The sequence below is a fragment of the Ursus maritimus genome, unplaced genomic scaffold (genome assembly GCF_017311325.1).
Source record: "Ursus maritimus isolate PB19 unplaced genomic scaffold, ASM1731132v1 scaffold_14, whole genome shotgun sequence".
NCBI classification, from domain to species: domain Eukaryota; kingdom Metazoa; phylum Chordata; class Mammalia; order Carnivora; family Ursidae; genus Ursus; species Ursus maritimus.
In genome coordinates this window covers 51,656,167-51,676,102 of record NW_024423786.1, presented here as the reverse complement: position 1 = coordinate 51,676,102, position 19,936 = coordinate 51,656,167, and the positions used below count along the sequence as shown (strand labels likewise).

The following is a 19,936-nucleotide window of genomic DNA, read 5'->3' as shown; positions in this document are numbered from 1 at the left end:
CTACTTTAAAAAAAAAAAGCCACTAATTAGAAAAAGAAATGAATTTATGGAACATTTCATTCTAGGAACGTGGTGACTGGAATTCTCAGTTTAATGTCTGACTTCTGTGAGAGCTAAGATTTCGGTTTCATGTTCTTCACTATATTCACAGCTCCCAGGACCATGTCTGGCACCTAGGAGTCATTAAATGGATGTTTGTGAAATCAGCGAGAGTAACTCTGTGAGTTTATCCTTGCTCACCACACATTAGCCACATTTTCCTTACAAGCCAGAATGTTCCCATCTCCACACGGTTCCCTCTGGCTGGCATGTGCTTCTTCCAGTATGTTCAGGGCTATTCCCTTGCTTCATTTAGCTCTCCGCTTAAATGTTTCCCCTCCCTCCCTTCCTTTCTGGGTTTACTGAAATACAGTTCACATACCAGACAATTCACCCTTACCATTCAATGGTTTTTGTTATAGTCACACGATGTGTATCCATCATCACAACCAATGTAAGAACATTTCATAAGGGGGCCTGGGTGGCTCCGTGGGTTAAGCATCCGTCTTTGACTCAGGTCATAATCCTGGAGTTCCAAGACCAAGTCCCACATCAGGGCTCCCTGCAGGGAGCCTGCTTCTCCCTCTGACCCTCCCCCCTCTTGTGCTCTCTCTCTCATTCTCTCTCAAATAAATAAATAAAATCTTAAAAAAAAAAAAAGAGAGAACATTTCATAATCCCAAAGAGAAACCCTGTACTCCTAACCATCACCAGTTTCTCCCATGACTCCCAGCCCCTGGCAACCGCAAACCTAGTTTCAGGCCTTGATAGATCTGCCTATTCTGGACATTTCCTATAAAGGCGGTCATACAATCTGAGGCCTTTTGTCTCTGGCTTCTTTCATTTAGCACCGTGTTTTGAGTTTCACCCACATTCCAGCACATATCAGTGTTTCATTCTTTTTCTTTCTTTTTTTTTAAAGATTTTATTTATTCGAGAGAGAGAGAGCACAAGGAAGAACAGAGCGAGAGGGACAAGCAGACTCTGCGCTGAGCATGGAGCCCGATCTCCCCTGAGATTCTGAACTGAGCCAGAATCAAGAGTCAGAGGCTTAATCGACTGAGTCACACAGGCACCGCAGGGCTCCGTTCCTTTTTGTGGCCGAATAATATTCCATTGAATGGATATACCACATTTTATTTATCCATTCACCAGTTAGTGGACATTTGGCTCAGTTCCACTTTTGGGCTATTAGGAATCATGCTGCTGTGAACATTCATGGTCAAGTTTTTGTGTGGATACCTTTTCAATTCTCTTAGGTAGATACCTAGGAGTGGAACTGCTGGGTCACGTGGTCATTCTAAGTTGAACTGTTGGAGGAACTGCCAAACTGTTTTCCAAAGAAATGGTGCTTTTTCAGAAAGGCCTTTCCTGACCATCCTACCCAAAATAGCTGCCCCAAATCACATCTCCCTCCTCTGTATTATCCCTGAGGGGACAGCACAGTACAACGTATATATTTATCACTCTGACATGATAAGACCTGGTGCATATTTGTTCATTTATTTATTGTCTTCCCTTCCACGCGATTGCAATCTCCACAAAATCAAATCTTGTTGCCAATTTTGTACCTTGCTGAACCTCCAGTGCCTAGAAAAGTGCTTGACATTGAGTAGCTCATGAACTATATGAGGTGTCCCAGAAGGCACGGGAAGGAGGATGTGGCCACTCAAGTAAACATACCCCAGAGAAATCCACGAGAAATCCACCATCCAGGTTCCGCGAGGAAGCGGTTGGCGCAGGGAAGCCCCAGCACTGGGGAAGCTGTGGGATCGAAGGCCAGATGGTTGTGTTGAGCCCTGATTGGGGGCTGAGACGCTGGAGAGTCACACTTCCAAGAATGCTGATGCTGGAAGTAAAAAAGAGCTGCCTGTCCTTGGTCGGGAAACGTTCTCTGACACACCGGGTGCCCTCCCGGGACGCCTGGGGAAAGCGGACCCCCTCCCGGCTCATCCCAGACTCCATCACAACTGCTGCGTCCGCCTGGGGCCCAAGGGTGCGGTTGTCAAGGTTGAAGGCTGTTTCAGTTATCTGTTGTACCATAACAAGCTATCCCACAAATCGGTGGCTTAAAACACAGCAATCTGTAATTTTTCCCAATTCCGTGGGTTGATTGCTGTGGTTCCTTTCCTGGCCTTGCTATGAATCAGCTGGGTTGTTGGAGTCGCATGGAAAACAGAAAGGGCCAAGAGGAGCTCTGGTGCTGGAGGCCGGCTGGACGGCTTTCCCGTCCTCGATGGCCTGTCATCCGCACAAAACTAAGCCAGGTTCTCTAAGCCAGCAGCCGGCAGCATCCCAGGAGCATAAAGGCAGAAGCCGCAAGGCATGCTGGGGCCAAGGCTGGTAAGTCACGTGGAATTGCTGCTATGTGTTGATTGGTTAAAGCAAGTCACGGGATCAATGCACATTCCCGCGGGATTGAGAATAGACTCCACCTCCGGTTGGGAGAAAGAACGGTCAAGTCCGGAGACACCGGTGTAGCCAAGAGTGGGGAATTTGTGGCCAGGATTTTTCAGTCTCTCACGGTAACTGAGAGAAGAGTAGCTGTAGCGGGAGCTACATGACCTTGGATCAGAGCACCACCGCTTCCTGGCTGGGGGGATTCAGAGAGCCACGTGTCCTCTCCGAGCTTCAGGTTCCTGCCCATCTCGTAGAAGCAATCTAGCGTTATCATCATGTTGATAAGCATCTTTTTAGGTTACCTCCCAGGAAAACGAGTTACAAATCCACAATTCTTAAATCTTTTCCGACAGACTCTGTCCCTGAACATGGATAATTTCATTTACCAGGGGTTCCAGTTGACTTTGGTTGGCAACGAGGAGTGAAGATGAGCATGTCAACGACAAGAACAGCTGCCTCTTACGGATCCCTGCCAGGCTGTACGTGTTACTCTGCTGATCTCCTGACACGGACTAAGAGTCTTTGGACGACCCCAGAAGCAGAGCTTAGGACTTTGAAATTTTGTAGTTGACGTGGGAGGTGATTCTAGAGGCCCCAAGAGGAAACTAAGGAAACGGGCCAGGGAGGAGAAAGAGTCAGGTCAGGGTGCTCATGAGCACTGCTGTGGACAACTGGAGCTCAGTGCCCTGGGCACCTCTGGGAAACAGTGGAACACCTGACTCAGAGTTACCCTAACCCACAGCCAGCCTGCCCTCCACTTGGGTGAGAGCAAAAAAACCCCTCAGGCCAAGAGTTCCGGGAGTTTACAATAAGAGAGGTGAATGCCAAAGGAATGTGGACAGGGCACTGACAACCCTTTACTATTTCCATTCTGTAGAGGAGGAACTCAAGGCTTAAAGCGACACAGCCAAGAATCAACCCCAGGCTTTTTTTTTTTTTTTTTTTTTCCTCCAGAGCCTTGCTCTTTACCACTCGGCTATACCTTTTAAGAGTTTGAGTTGCCTCTAGTTTGTGTTTCAAACTAATATGCCACACCCCCCCCCAATGAACCTCAATGACACCATCTCACACCTTTTACAAAATTAACTCAAACGGTATCAAAGACCTAAGTGTAAAACCCAATACTATAAAATTTCTTGGAAAAACATAGGGGAAAATTTTGAATTGGGCAAAGATTTCCTAGATAGAACACCAAAAGCAAAATCCATGAAAGAAAAGTGGATAAATTGGGAAATACAAAACTTTGCTCTTCGAAAGACATTGGTAAGAGAATGAAAGAAAAAACCACAGACTAGGAGTAAAGATTGGAAAGCCACATATCTGATAAAAGATTTGTTACCAGAATATATAAATAACTCTCAAAACAATAAGAAAAAAAGCAACCCATTTTTTAAAAACACTCATAATTGAAGTGGGTTTTTTTTTAAGATTTTATTTATTTATTTATTTGACAGAGAGAGAGAGAGACAGCCAGTGAGAGAGGGAACACAAGCAGGGGGACTGGGAGAGGAAGAAGTAGGCTCCCAGCAGAGGAGCCTGATGCGGGGCTCGATCCCAGAACGCTGGGATCACGCCCTGAGCCGAAGGCAGACGCTTAACGACTGAGCCACCCAGGCGCCCCTGAAGTGTTTTATTTTATGTACAATGAGTTAACATGAAGGTAGTTATCTCGGATATTCGCAGTTAAGGTAGGTCTCTTGGAAAGAAGTTCACTTAATCCAATTTAGTGAAGCCTGTATCCTTTACACACTGACGGAGACACTGGCAGCACATAATGAGGCCGTATTTCCAGATCAGATGGTGCCGGTTTGAGCAGACACAGCAAGAATGACAACCCTGGCCACACTTCCTTGGATGGCTCCAGGAGAGCTGCTGGTGACCCATCTCGCTCTCTCACATGGAACAAGGCAGCCCATTTCTCTAAATGAGCAAAAGATCCGAAGAAGAGAGAGCTCACCAAAGAAAATAGGTGCAAGGAAGCATATGAAAAGATGCTCCACATCATTGGTCATCAAGGGAGAGCCGGTTAAAAATCACACTATGCAAATAAGAGAATGGCCAAATTAAAAAGACTGACCATGCCACGTGCTGACAAGAATGTGGGAAGAGGGGCACCTGGGTGGCTCAGTCGTTAAGCATCTGCCTTCGGCTCAGGGCGTGATCCCAGAGTCCTGGGATCGAGCCCCACATCGGGCTCCCTGCTCCACTGGAAGCCTGCTTCTTCCTCTCCCACTCCCCCCGCTTGTGTTCCCTCTCTCGCTGGCTGTCTCTCTCTCTGTCAAATAAATTTTAAAAATCTTAAAAAAAAAAAAAAAGAATGTGGGAAGAAACGGAACTCTGATTCATGGCTGGTGGGAATGAAAAATGGCTCAGTCATTTTGGAAGATAGTTTGGCAGTTTCTTAAAAAACGAAACCTACCATATAATGCAATCATCCGGTCCTAGGTATAGAACCAAGAGAAATGAGAGCATATATGCACGAAAATACTTGCTCACAAAAGTTCACAGCAGTTTTATTCATGATAGCCTGTAGCTGGAAACAGCTCAAATGTCCACCAGCATGTGAATATATAATCTAACTGGCATATCCATGCAACCAAATTTTACCCAGCAGTAGGAAGGAATGAAGTGTTCATGCAACGACATGGATGAATCTCAAGATAATTATGCTGAGCGAACGGAGCCGGTCTCAAGAGGCTACATGCTGTATGGTGCTATTTATACAAAATTCTAGAAAATGCAAACCAATCTAAAGACAAAAAGCAGATCAGTGGTAGCTGGGGGATAACGAGGGAGGCTTACCAACTGACACAGGAAACTTTGTGTGGTGATGGTTGCATTCACCATCCAGATTGTGGTGGTTTCATGGGTTAGTCAAAACTCATCAGACTGTACCCTTTAAATACATACAGTTTAGGGACACCTGGGTGGCTCAGTTGGTTGAGTGTCTGACTTCAGCTTGGGTCATGATCCCAGGGTCCTAGGATCGATCCCCTCATCAGGCTCCCTGCTCAGTGGGGAGTCTGCTGCTCCCTCTCCACCTGCTCCTCCCTGCCCCACTCATTCTCTCTCTCTCCCTCTCAAATAAAATCATAAAAAAAAATCACAATCTCTTGACTTAAAACCATGGGGTCTTAGACGCCTGTTTTCTGTGAACAGGACCAAGATCATTTCTAAAGGAAACCTTTGTGTCTGTCATTGAAAATTCCTGCAGGGGGTGTGTGTGTGTGACTGCCAGGGATAGATGCCTCCCAGTATCCACTGAAGCCCGTGGCTAGCCCCAACTGGTGTTCCACGCTGGTCCAGTCATACAGGACCACACCAATGTCTTTAGTAAATGTCGACTCCATTACATTAAATAATATCCTGTACTTGTATGTAAATTAAATATGTCACAGTACATTCACAGCTGTCTTTGACATACATAATGAATTGGGTAACAAAAGCTTTATCACCTGTTGATGCTAAAGATGGAGAAATGGGGTACCAAGAGAGTAAATGATTTGCCTGAGGTTATCATCTGGCTCACTGGTGACATTTTACATGTCCTGATTCCACATGAGGCATAGTTTCTCCCGCTGTACTTAAATGATTTCCTCTCGGCTCAGGACTCTCATTTAGAGAGAGCAAGTGCCAGGGACAGACCCCTCCCAGGTACCCACTGAAGCCCGTGGCACCACCCTCACTCAGCCAGCTTCTCTTTGTGGTCTCAAACTCACTGCTTCCAGAAACATGCTAAAAGCACCCCAACAGTAGGGACGGCCACTCACTTTGAGTTAAGGCAAGCTTGCTTTCCCTAAAACCACACCTGACCATGAAGCTGTCTACCTTGGCCCAGTGGTAGAAAATTGCTACTGTATTTATGGAAAGTTCAATGGGAACTTGGTCTACACATCTGTTGTAGAGATTCCTCTGAAAGATTTTATTTATTTGAGAAAGAGAGAGCATGAGTCAGGGAAGAGCAGAGGAGAGAGATAAGCAGATTCCCTGCTGAACAGGGGGCTTGATACAGGGCTCAATCCCAGGACCCCAGGATCATGACCTGAGCGAAAGGCAAAAGCTTAACCGACTAAGCCACCCAGGCCATCCTCTGTCTTTTCATCTTCTTTTATCATGTCTGTCTCTCTCATTTCTTTCTGGAACAAGGTGGAAACTAGGCATTGAATAAATTGTTTTTAAAGATTTTATTTACTTATTAGAGAGAGAGAGCAGGAGCAGGGGAGCAGAGTTAGAGAGAGAAGCAGACTCCCTGCTGAGCAGGGAGCCTGACGTGGGGCTTGATCACAGGACACTGGGATCATGACCCGAGCTGAAGGCAGACGCCTAACAGACTGAGCCACCCAGGTGCCCCCACTGAATAAACTTTTTAAATAAAAGGTGGATAATGTTTGTTATTTCTGAGGGTTGTTGAGAGGATTTGGGAAAAAATAGTAATATTTGTCCTTCTTAGTGAGGCCCACCCACCAGCCACTGCCCCAGCCCCAGCCCCCCAAGCCTTTTTTTTTCTTGCTTGACTTTTCCTTCCATTTTTTTTCTCATGGCACTTATGACTTGTTAATATATGACATTAGGGTTCTCACCCTCAGCATTATTGACACTGGGGGCAGGTCATTCCTCGCTGTGGGGGGCTGTCCTGTGTGTTAAGAGATGTTTAGCAGTGTCCCTGGTCTCCACCCCCTTGATGTCAGTAGCACCTACCCACCCAAAATGCGATAACCACAAATGTCTCCAGACACTGCCCAATGTCCCCCAGGGGACATAATCACCCCCGGTTGAGAACCACTACACTATACAACTTACTTTTTCATTATATTCATTATTTATTTGTCTGTCTCTCTCTACCCCCACCTAGAATGTGTGCTCTGAGAAGGAAGGAATTTGCTTCTTTGGGGCACTGATGTACACCCAGTTCCTAGATCGATGCCTGGCACACAGTAGCTGTCCAATATTCAGTGAAAGAATGAATGAACATTTAGTGGGTTTTGTGCCCAGGGATGGTGCCAGGGTTTGGCGTGCATAACCTCATGTCTTTATCTCAGCATCCTTTGGAGGGAGGACCTGTCACTGTCCCCCTTTGCACAGTGGAGAAAAACCGAGGCTTCTTGAAGCTACATACATACACCCCCACTCGCCCACCCAATAACAGAGTCCAGAAGCTTAGCTGGCCACCACCCAACAAACGTCTATGTTCTCCCTTCTGGCTAAGAAGGATTGAATGAAGGTCAGGGTCAGCTTCAGCCTCCAGGAACCTGCAGGGAAGTTGAGGAGGGAAGCTGAGCTGGCCCCAGGAGGACCAGACCAGGAGGACCAGGGCTTTCTCAGGAACCCCCTGGAAGGGGCCAGAACTTGGCTGGGTTCAGCCTATTCCTCTCAGGAGGAAGTCTGGCCCTAGACCTATAAGAGATGGAGGTGAGCTCCAAAATGAAGCCCCCAGCACCAGTCTGGAGATGTTGCTGCAGCTGCCTGGCTAGGGAGACTGCAACTGCACATACACATCCCTCTCCACTCCTTCTACCCCGCTCAACCCCCTTCTACTCCTCACCTCTGACTCCATTTCCCCCATCCCTCCCCCTAAACTGGCCGAGACCAAAAAGGCCCCAGCCCTGTGATTGGTCTATGGGTCCCAGTACTAGGAACTGAGAGGAAGGAGATGGGAAGGAAGGAAAAGAGTAGGCGGGACTGGGAGGGGGCTACATTTATATCTATGCCCAGGGCTGTGCGCCTGCTGACCATGGACACTGTCGGGTACAGCAAGTGGGGCGGCGGGCTCGAGGAAGTCCCTGGAGGTATGAGCAATGGGACTGTTTCACCAGCTTGGGTCTCTCTGGTCATTGGTTTGGGGTTTGCTGGGAGACGTAAGGCGAACAGCCAAGAGGGGGTCCAAGTAGTGGGTGCAGGAGAGACACCACAGGCGCCAGAACTAGCTGGACCTGGATTCTAATTCTAACTCTACCACTTAGAGTTTGTGTGACCATGAGCAAGTTACTTAACCTCTCTGAATCTCAGTTCCTTGGGAGGAACCCAAGAGCCCAGGGCTCTGTCCTCAGGGCCCAGAGATCCAGGGTGGTCCTGGTGCAGGAGGGACCCAGGAGTCCATCTGTGTTATCCCAGGGCACCAGGGACGCTGGGGACAGAGACTCCTCTTCCTGGGCCTGGTTCTGGTGGTAGCCACAGTCCTGTGGGCCCTCATTCTGAGCATCCTAGTTTCTAAAGGTGAGTGACCACATAATGAGGGGAGGTTGTGTTAAGCCACCCTGGGGTCATAGACCTTCCCTCTGTCTCCCTCTGTCTCAGGACGCAACCCCTGCCTGGGTCTGAGTGTGAACGCGTGTGAACAGAGTTTGTGCCTGTCTTTGGGCTGTGTGCACCCGCATGTGTATGTCTGTGCGCGCATAAATGTGTGTGCATGTCCCCATCCGTTTGTCTCCCCTGGGTGTGTGCACATCGCGTGCGCTGTATGCCTGCCCGCCCCTTCCGTGCGTCCCAAGACGGGGGTCCCTGCACCCCATGGGCGAGAGGACAGTTCCGGAGTCCCCGGGCCCCACCTGCAAGAGCCTTTTCTCCACAGCCTCCATAGAGCGAGGGGCGCTGCTTGGCCACCAAGACCTGCTGAGGACAAACGGTGCGTGCAGAACGGCTACTCGTAGGCCCCGAGTGTGCGGGCCGGAGGGTTTAGGACCCTGGAGACAGGGTAGTGGGTCGGTGGGGACCCCTCGGTCCCGGGGGCTGGTCCCGAAGCGGGGAAGGGTGTCCTGCGAGTCCCCGCTGGTGACCTGGAGTGTTTGCGGGGCGGGTGGGGATCTTTCCAGCCTCGGAGCAGACGGCGGCGCTGGGTGCTTTGAACCGGGAGGTCCGAGCCTGCAATAGCTGCTGTGAGACTCTCGCGTGCTGGGGGCGGGGCTTGGGCCGGGATTGGAGGAGGAGAGCGGGGGCGGGGTTTGTGGCAGGTGGGGGCCCGACGGGGGGGTTACTGACGTCCCGCGCCCGTCCTCCTCCCCTTTCCCCTCTCCTTCCCAGGCTTGGGGACACAGGCGCTGCTGCAGAGGGCACGCACCGAGCTTGGCGAGGCGCAGGCGAAGCTGATCCAGCAAGAGAGTGCCCTGAAAGAACTGAGCGATCGCGGTGAGAGCTGGACATTGCCTCCTCATCCTGGCTGTCACTAGACGCTTGATTCACGTACTGACACCTATCCTGGTTAGGGTTACCGCGACCCTATCTTGTGATCCTGACCTCTGACCGCTGGACTCTGATCTTGACTACAACTTCTAACCCCAACCGCAACTTGGCCCCGACCAGCTAGAACAGTCCTTGACCGTGATGTCATTCTTGACCATGATCCTGACCACGGACATGGATGTTGACCTTTAACCAATCATGAGCCTATTCCTAACCCTGACCTGAACTATAATCTGAACTCCCTTGACTTCGCAGTGACCCAGAGCTTGGCTAAAGCGGGCAGGGACCGCGAGGACATCCGCAGCGAGCTGTTCAGGGCTCTGGAGGCCATCCGACTGGGGAACAGTGAGCAATACAGAGGGGAGAGAGGGAGGGGACAAGTGGACCCCACCTGTGGGCCTTGGGGTTCCTTGCTCCGCCCTATCCTGCCCCTTGACCTTGGCCTGTTCTCTGTGCCTCCGCCCCTAGACCTCGGGGGTCCACCTCGCCCCAGTTTTTTCCGTCTGCTCTACCAGGGAGCAGTTCACGTCTTTGACTCTCGCCACCCCACAGGCTCCTGTGAGGAGTGCCCCGCATCCTGGCTGCCCTTCCAGGGCTCCTGCTACCTTTTCTCGGTCGAGCGGGCCACGTGGGAGGAGTCGCAGCGTCAGTGCGCGGGTGCAGGCGCGCACTTGGTGATTGTCGGGGACCTGGAAGAGCAGGTGCGCAGCCCCCAACAGTCCCGGGCAGGAGGCGGGAGGTGGAATTCACCTGAGGGGGCGTGGCGGGGGAGAGGGGCTAGGCCGGCTCAGCTGGCTGGGTCTCCTTTCCCGCGCAGGGCTTCCTGAGTCGGAACACGCGAGGCCGAGGTTACTGGCTGGGCCTGAGGGCGGTGCGCCGCGCGCGCAAGATACAGGGCTACCAGTGGGTAGACGGAGTCCCGCTCAGCTTCAGGTGAGGGAAGGGACTTGGGGAGAGGGACAGGTCAGCCCCTGCGGGAAGTGCTTTGGCCAGATCTCAGGGACTCGGTTGGGACGGGCAGGCCAGACCCCAGGACCTGGCTGAGGGTTAAATTCCGGGAGTTAGAAAGTTATATCCCAGGTGCATGCTCAACTAATTTGAGGTTAGACCCAAGAGTAGATCCTCAGGGCTGGACGCCAGGCCCATCCTGACTCCCAGAAACACCCCCGACAAACCACTGCAGCCACTGGAACGTGGGGGAGCCCAATGACTCTCTGGGGCGTGAGGACTGCGCTATGATGCTACGCACAGGGATGTGGAACGACGCACCGTGCGACAACGAGAGGGACAACTGGATCTGTGAGAAGAGGCGCAGCTGCTGACCCCGCCCAGTGCCCGCAAACCTTACCCACGCCTCCCCCCACCCCAGGGCGATCGCTTGAGCTGTTCACCGTCCTAGCGCCGCCCACCGCCATCGAATTTTTTCCCCTCTACCCATGACTACTGAGAACCGTCCCACCCAACCCAACACAGGCACTGGGACCTCCACTCCAACCTCACCGCGAGCCCTCACACAGACATAACCTAGCCTCCACCCCCACCCAAATCCCGGCTCCTGGGCCAGACCACGGACCCCACCCACCTCCCTAACCAAAGCAAGCCAAATCAAGGACTGAGCTGTTGGTTTTCTTGCATTTTCCCCCAAACTGGGAGGCCTCACAGATACGGGTTTTGGGAGCTGTCTTCGCAGCCCTAGGAGGAAGCATCAATAAATGCTTGAGAAATGAATCTTGGTTTGTGGCTTTGGTGAGCTGTTCTAAGTTTTATCCCAGAGACCCTAATATTAGCCCTGTGAGTGACCCTGACCTCTCTAAGTGATCTTCTGGCCCTGTGATGCCCCAAAAGTCAGTGAGTACCCTGCACTTGGCCAGGACGGCTGTAGGGCACTAGGGACACAGGAATGATTCAGACTCAGTGCTCCCCCCACCCCTTCTGATCTAGCTGGGCGCAGAAAAAATGTGACCAGCACCTCAAAGGAGGAATACACGAATGCCACGTGATACATTTGGAAGCGTTACAACTCCAGGGGAGGAACTGTGCTGGAATTCTGCAAGGGTGGCCCCTCCTTGAGGAGATGGTCACCCCATCGTGGAGATTTGACCATCTGCGACAAGGTCCTGAGGCAGGGCAGAGAGGGGCTGCCTGGATCTGAGGAGTAGGTCCCTCTGTCTTGGCCAGCTAGGTTCTGTGACCACTGGGTGGAGCGATCAGGAAATACATCCCAGAGAAGATGGAATTTTCGAGAAACAATGGGATTTGTAAGCAGAGGGTGTTGGGATGTGTGAAGTATGGCTGAACCCTTTTGGGGGGTGCAGGGTGCATTGAGCCTGGCTTTATCAGCTGGGGACTTTTGATCTGAATTCACCCTGCACTCCCAAAGTTTCCTGCTCCCATCTTGGAGACCTGGGGGCTCTCCCAGAATTTCCAGTGGAGAAAGGTCCAACTGAGGGGAAGGACAGGCTAGCAACCTTTAGTTCTGGGGAGCCCTTTGGGAGCACCCAGGCTTCCCAGCCGTGAGAGCAGCGACTAAGCAGGCCAAAAGAAGAGGGAACACTACCCAGACTACCTGGCGAAGGGAGACCTTCCAGTGAACCCCAATCCTTCTCTGGGTGTTCTATTACTACAACCCAGACTGAGGCACTAACCAGGCCCAGAAGCCACCTGAGTCCTGGACGGATAACATACCTACTGGACTGTTGGCCGGACTGATGGATTTCATCAGTCTTGGAGGGGTGTGTGAGTTTCCTGGAGCTGCTGTAACTAATGACCTTGGTGGCTTGGTGGCTTAAAAACCACACACATTTGCCTACAGTTCTGCCAGTCAGAAGCCCAAATTAGATTTCCTGGGCCAAAATCAAGGTGTCACCAGGGCCAGGCTCCCTCTGGAAACTCCAGGGGAGAAACTCTTCCTCACCTTTTCTAGCTCCTAGAGCTTCATTCTTCACTGTCCCTGATTCATGGCCCCTTCTTCCATCTTCAAAATCAGTAAGGCAGTATCTTGCTTCCCTGATCACATTGCCTTCTTCTGCGTCAAATCCCCCCTGCCTCCCTTCTTATAAGGATGCTGGTGATGGCAGTTAAGGCCCACCCAGATAATCCAGGATGATCCCCTGTAATACTAACGCAACTGTGGCACTAATCACCCTGAGTTAGTGCAGACGCCACCCACAGATTAAAGGTACAGCTCCTAACAAGAGTGTCTGTCTTCACTGGAGACACGAGCTGCAAGTTTGGGGGTGCCTAGGCCACCCACACTTTGGACCAACTGATACAAATTCAGAGGATCTCACAATGCCTCTGGTTCCGTAATTCACTAGAATGACTCACAGGACTCAGGAAAGCTCTGTTCAGTACTTACAGTTTTATTATAAAGGACACAAATCCTCACCAGCCAAAGGAAGAGACCCATATGGCAAGGGCCAGGAGGGTCCCAAACACAGAGCTTTCGTGTTCTGTCCCCGTGGACACAGGACATGTCCCTTGCTGGCACGGTGATGTTTTCACCAACCAGGAAACTCCTCTGGGCATTAGTGTCCAGGGTTTTTAATGGGATTTCCTTTTGAAGGTGTGATTAATGGAATCAGTGGCCACAAGATTGCACTCCATCTCCACCCTGCCTCCCCTCCATGGAGGTCAGGTGGTTGAAGGTCCCACCCCTCCTGGCTGGTCTTTCTGGCATGACCCCCCCCCACCCTAACCTATATAACTCAGGTACAGTCCAAGGGGCCCCCATGAATGACAAAGACACTCCAAGCACTCAGGAAATCCCAAGGGTGTAGATGATGCCTGCCAGGAGCAGGGGACAAAGACCCGCCAAATTCTTTCATATCTACGTCTTTCTGCCTCTAAATTCTTATCACCTCTGCAAAATCTCTGTTGCCATGTAAGACAACAGTCAAGGTTCCAGGGATTAGAACATGGATATCTTTAGGGACCACTACACAGCGTCACACAAGACATGACCAGCGGACAAACAGATGGCTCACAGTGGGGGTGGCAGCCAGGACACCTGTCTGGTGCCTACACGCTTGGTGAGTTGGGTTATGGTGGTCAGGAGGACTCACAGATTCTAGTCTAACAAGACCCCTGGCCAACTGAAGAGCAACAGAGACGGACTGACAGCCTTCAATGATTGTCAATGTAGTGATGGATGTCCAGCAGCACAGGTGGGCAGAGAGGCCCAGATGTCTCTCCTGGGAATGGAGTTGAGTGAGCAGTGGCTGTGGTTGGGGCAGAAGGAGGAGACCCCAGAGTTAAGCAGGAGCTTCCCCAGGATATTTCAAAGATCTGGCTCAGACACTAGGGTCTGGGGCCCAAGAGAGCCCTGGGCAGGAGCCTAGAGAGCAAGACAACTGGCCTGGAGACCCCATCCTCCCCCACCATGTGCCATGCTCACTCCTGGGCAGCTCACAGGCACTGCATCCTGGCGGCCAGGCTCTAACCTGTCAACATTAAGTTGGTACATGAAGACCCCGCATGAGGGGGTCAGGGTCAAGTTCCTCCTCTTTGGCTTCTTGGTCCCAGGCCCTCCCTCCTCCAAGATCCAACCTCCCTGGGAAGAAAGGGATCCCGGGAGCCTAACACTCATCCCAGAACAGACCTTGACATTTGGTTGGCTTTTGTTTTCCTGGAGAATGGGTCTTGTCAGAAAGACTGTATTCTAAATCTGGTACAGGAAGGGGCCTGAATACGGAGAAGCCCTGTGATGTTTCCCCCCAGAGACTGGATGGGCCAGGTCAGCAGTCTTAAAGACAGACCTCCTTTCCTGGAGACCCCGGAACTTCTGAGAGCACCCCATAATAGATCTGAAATATACCTGTAATGTGCCTGGGACACACCAGCAATTGCCAAGAACACCACAACAGGCCTGTAGTAGGCGGAATAATGGTCTCCCTAACCCCCTGAGCTTGTGAATATGTCACCTTACATGGCAACAGGGACATCGCAAATGTGATTGAAGTTAGGATCTTGGGACGAGGAGATTATCCCAAATTATCCAGGTGGGCTCAATGTAATCACGAGGGTCTCAAATAAACAAAATCTTAAAAAAAAAAAAAAAACACACAAAACACAAAACACCACCCTAACGTAAGCTATGGACTCTGGCTGGCCATGTAGGTCCATCAATGGTAACAAATGTTCCCCTCTGGTGGGGGACGTTGGTAACGGGGCAGGCAGGAGGTATACGGAAATCTCTGTATCTTCTGCTCAATTTTGCTGTGAAGCTAAAACTGCTCTTAAAAAAATCATTATTTTTTTAACGTCCCCATCCCCCAAAAAGGACAAACAAACAATTCTGCCCTAGAACCTTGAGAACAATGCCGCTCTGCTGACTCCTTGACTTTAGGGCAGAGAGCCTGGTGTCAGACATCTGACTTCCAGAACTGTGAGATAACGAATTTGTGCTGTTTTAAGCCACCAGGTCTGAGGTCCTTTATTGCCACAGCCACTAGGGACTAACAGAGGAGCTTCCCTGGAGCTCACCCCCACGTCAACAGTAACCACTTACGACACAGCCGCCGTCTGTGATAATCCTGTCACATACCCTCCCGTGTCAGTAGGTGCCTGCACGCCCCCACAGAAGTATCTCAACTCAACAAAAGCCTCTGGAAAAACCTTCTGGAAATAAACCTGTAACACCCATAACATGGCAGTCACCGCTTGGGATCGAGCCGTAACCTCCCATCAGCTGACAATACACACGTGTCGCTTAGCTCAACTAGGGTGGCCATACGTCCCCATGCATCTCCAGCAGTCCTGGTTCGCACGGGCTCCAGGTATAATTCTTTGTTTAAGAGACCATTTTAGGGGCGCTTGGGTGGCTCAGTCGGTTGAGCGGCTGAGGTCATGATCCTGGAGTCCCGGAATCGAGTCCCCCTTGGGGCTCTCTGCTCAGGGGGGAGTCTACTTCTCCCTCTGTTCCTCCTCCTGGCTCCTGTTCTGTCTCCCTCACTCACTCTCTCTCTCAAATAAATAAATAAATAAATAAATAAATAAATAAATCTTTTTAAAAAAGAGATCATTTTAAAAATCAACTTTATTCAGGTATAATTTATATACAATATACAAGATACATTGTACACAATTTGTTGAGGTGTAATTCATATGCAATACACAATATACATTATATACAATAAAATGCACCAATTTATCACACCCATTAGGATGATGTGTATCAAAAATAACAACAACAAAATAACAGGTGTGGCCCAGCAGTGGAGAAACTGGAACCTTCATGTATTGCTGGTAAGAATGTACAACGGCGCAGCTGCGTGGAAAACAGTATGGCGGGTCCTTTAAAAGTTCGGAACAGAACTACCGTGTGATCCGGCAATCCCATCCCAGTCCAAGTGTCCAATGGCAGATGAATAGATAAACAAAATGGGGTCCACCTATATGATGGAATACGGCTCAGCCTTAAAAGGGAAGGATGTTCTGACACCTGCTACAATGTGGATGGACCCCGAGGACATTACGTTCAGTGACATAAACCAGTCACAAAAGGACAACTACTGTATTATTTGGCTGATGTGAGGTATCTAGAGTAGTCCAACTCATAGAAACAAAAAGCAGTGGTGATGGCAGAACCTTGCACGAGGGAGAAATGGGCAGTTGTTGTTTAATAAGGATAGAGTTTCCATTTTACAAGATGAAAATATTCTAGAGATTGATTGCATGACCACGTGAATATACTTAACACTACTGAACCGGACACCTAAAAATAGCTAAGATGTAAGTTTTATGTTAGGTACATTTTATACCACGGTTAACGTTTTAGAAATGTAACGCACCCATTTCAGGCTTACGATTCCATGAGTTTTCAGAAATGTATGCAGCTATGTGGTCACCACTACATTGCGGGTATAGAACATTTCCACCGTCCCCTAAAATTCCTTCCCCACCCCTGCCCGGGAGCACTACTGTTCTGCTTTCCATCACCATTCACTAGACCTGCTTTTTCTGGGTGTCATAGGAATCAAATCATGCAGTGTGTAGTCTTTTTTTTTTTTTAAGATTTTTTATTATTCATTTGAGAGAGAGTGAGCAAGCAAGAGAGAAAGCGTGAGTGGGGGGAAGGGGGGGAGAGAAGCAGACTCCCTGCTGAGCAGGGACCCCCCCCCCCACATGGAGCTCGATCCCAGGACCCTGGGATCATGACCTGAGCTGAAGGCAGATGCTTAACCAACTGAGCTACACAGGCGCCCCCACACACTATGTAGTCTTCCGTGCCTGGCGTCTTTCTGTAGGCGTACACCTGTTCACCCGTGCTGTTGTGCACATCCAGCCTGTTCCTTCTCACCTCTGTCTCGTCCTCCATCGTGTTGCTGGACCACAATTTGTGTATCTGTTCACCTGTTGACAGGCCTTTGTGCTCTTTGCCATGTTAATTACCAAGAATTCAGCCACCACAAATACTCTTCTACAAGTCTTTTTATAAGTCTACATTGACACTTCTCATGGGGAAGTATCTAGGAGTGGATCAGATAGTAGGTGAATGTTTGACTTTATGAGAAACCTCCAGTTTCCCAAAGTGGTTTCACCATTTTGTGCCTCACTACTCAGCAAGGTCTCGGGGCTCCAGCCGCTTGGGGAGGGTATTTTTGACCCAGGAAAGACTTCAGCAGTTCTAGAGCTGGGTGGAGGATTTTATTTAGAGAAGGGCAGGAGGGGAGGAAATGATGCTGGAAGTTGAAACAGATAAAGGGGGGAAAATAGGAAGCTGGTGGTAACACGTGCCTGATAATACACGTTCTCATGGGAAGATAAGACTGGGGTGCTGGGAAGCAGAAGGTGGTTGGAGGGGGTCTCTGCTATTTGGAATTACAGCCGCTGGAGCAAGACAAGGAGGAGGTTGGTAAGAGAAGCTGCAGAGAAGGAGTCAGTTCAAGTCTCTTGTGAGCAAGGAGCAATTTCTTTCATTCATTCATTCATTCATTCATTCAATGCAATTATTTCCCCATCCACAAACATTTCTCAGCATTTACTATCCTCCGGGCACTGGAATGCCAATGGAGAACAAGAGGTCAGGGTCTCTGGACACAGAGGAGTCTGGAGAAACTTAGAGCAGAAGCAGCCATTCGCAATAGACTTTATGAGCCCATGTATATGAAATTCTATCACAGGCAAAACTACAGAAAAAATGTGGGAAGGATGATTGCCTAGGAGCAGAGGCAGGGATTGCCTGGGAAGAGCATGAAAGCCCTTTCTGGAGGGATGGATATGTTCTGGTGTCTTGACAGAGATTTGGGTTACACAAGTGGATGCATTTGTCAAAGCTCAAAGAGAACACACTTGGGATTTGCACATTTTATTCTAATTTACTCAAAAGGAAAGAAATAAGGGGAGCGGCAAACAAATATTGGACTCTAGTTCATGTTTTCTGGGCTGGAGTATTAGGGGGAAATGAGCTCATGTCTACAACTTACTTTGAAATGCATAAAAATGTAGGATGGATTGAGGGGTGGATGGATGAACTGATTGTAATATATTAATCCTAGAATCTAGGAATGGGTTTTTCATTCTTAAATTCAATTTCTCTGTATGCTTGAACATTGTCATGATGAAATGAAATGTTGGGGTTCAGGTTGCGGTTGGTGCCTCCTGGTGCTTACAGTTTGGTGGGGAGAGGAGCAGGTGATGAGGAGGGATAGAAGATGGTATGCTCCCATGATGAGGTTGGAGGTAGAACATTCTGGAAAAGCAATCCCCCAACCCCTGCACTTCTAGTCTGAGGGGGGAAGGTGGGGGAGGGAAATGAGGTTCTGCCTTGGAGAGGCCAAGAGGGCTTGTGCTAGGAAGCAGGGAGTGGGGGGATGGAGGGACCCCCTCTGGCACCCTCTGACCCTTTAAAAAATGGGTGTCCCCACCAACAGCCCCATGAGTGACCACATGACCGCACTTTCTGGGGCTGAGTCAGCAAGTCAGTGCTGACCTTGAAGCCCAGGCAGGTTTCCTGGACAGACCAGCCCCACCCATCACCCCACTTTCCAAGGAAAGAGCTTATGACAGAATGGCTTGTTCTTTCCAAACTCCCACCTCCTTCCCCTGGATCCCAGGAAACCCCCTGAGATCCCAAGGCCTTTTACCAGGTTCGATGAGGTGTCTGCGGAGGGCCACCAAGGTAGGACAGGACACACTTTCCTCAAGCTCTTGCTAGCCCCTTCCCCACCTGCCTCAATCCCTGCACCCTCACTGTCTTGTCCCTAGATCCAGACACAGATGGCTCGGGTGGGTTAATTTGGCAGACGCCAGCAGAAAGCCCGGAGTCTAAAACCAAAACCTGTGCTTACCCCTTCCTCCCTGGGTGAGCCTGGGCACCTGTGATTTCGCATCCATCAAGCGTGGTAATAATAGCACCAGGCTTTTAGGGGTTTGTGGTCAACTGAATAATGGCTCCCAAAAGGTGTCCCTGTCCCAATCCCTGGAACCTGTGACTATATGGCCTTACATGGCGAAAGGGACATTGCCAATGGGTGAATTAAATCAAGAATCTGGAGATGGAGGCGATCCTAGATGTTCCAGGTGGGCTTAATGTCATCATCACAAGGGTCCTTAGAAGAGGGAGGCAGGAAGATCAGGGTCGGAGAAGGAGAGGGGATAACAGAAGCAGAGCCAGAGAGAGTCAAGAAGAGGCTCCGTGGCCGACTTGAGAGCTGGGGGTAGGGGTCACAAGCCAAGGACTGTGGGCACCTGTAGAAGCTGAAAGAAATCAAGGAAACGGATTCTCCCCTTGGGTTTCCAGAAGCAGAGCCCGGCGGGTGGCTCGATTTTAGCCCGGGAGACCCTGTGGGACGTCTGACCTCCAGGTCCGCACGAGATTTAGGCTGTGGAAAGCCACTAGGTGTGTAGCAATTCGTACAGCGGTCCTAGGAAACTCAGGACCTGCTGCCTGTGGAGCAAATACTAGGTGGCCGGCCCTCCTGGAGGGACACGGGAGGGGGACTCCGGGACACGGGCACCGGCTCCGCCCTCCCGGAGCTCACCGTCCAGCAAAGCAGCCGCATGCACGCCCGGAAGGCAGGTCGTAGAGCCGGGTAAAGGGGTGACTGAGGGGCTAGGGGCCGCCTTAGCCAAGGTCATTTCCGTTAGAGAGCAGACGCCTGGAGAACAAAGCAGGGCCGAACCCCGTGGGTGTGGCTGGAGCTAAAGGGGAACAATGCAGGAGGGGAAGGCGCCAGCCACACAGGGCCTTGCTGGCTGCGGGGAGTTGGGGTTTTCTTCTAAGAGCCTTTGTGGGGCCAGGCGTGGGGCTGAATGACGGGAGAGACGCGGCGGCAGCGGCCTGCTTCAGGAAATCGCGCTCCTAGTGCTCCCAAGCATT

At 50.5% G+C, this 19,936-nt stretch overlaps 2 protein-coding genes across 3 annotated transcripts; one reads left to right on the top strand and one right to left on the bottom strand.

Moving 5' to 3' along the window:
* Positions 1–4,152: 4,152 nt before the first annotated feature.
* LOC121102407 (40S ribosomal protein S29-like) lies at positions 4,153–4,377 on the bottom strand. The gene has a single exon (XM_040628187.1). The coding sequence runs from the start codon at positions 4,321–4,323 to the stop codon at positions 4,153–4,155; it is 171 nt and encodes a 56-aa protein (XP_040484121.1). The 5' UTR covers positions 4,324–4,377.
* A 3,775-nt stretch (positions 4,378–8,152) lies between these two features.
* Positions 8,153–11,343, top strand: CLEC4G (C-type lectin domain family 4 member G). 2 transcript variants are annotated; one of them, XM_008711316.2, is made up of 9 exons: positions 8,153–8,225; positions 8,551–8,652; positions 9,008–9,061; positions 9,249–9,311; positions 9,457–9,561; positions 9,871–9,960; positions 10,168–10,316; positions 10,433–10,548; positions 10,799–11,343. In XM_008711316.2, exons 1-9 carry the CDS (start codon positions 8,171–8,173, stop codon positions 10,935–10,937), a joined length of 873 nt encoding a protein of 290 aa, XP_008709538.2. In that variant the 5' UTR covers positions 8,153–8,170; the 3' UTR covers positions 10,938–11,343. The 2 variants fall into 2 exon arrangements, with proteins under 2 accessions (XP_008709538.2, XP_040485351.1); XM_040629417.1 differs by lacking the exon at positions 9,249–9,311.
* The last annotated feature ends 8,593 nt before the right edge of the window (positions 11,344–19,936 follow it).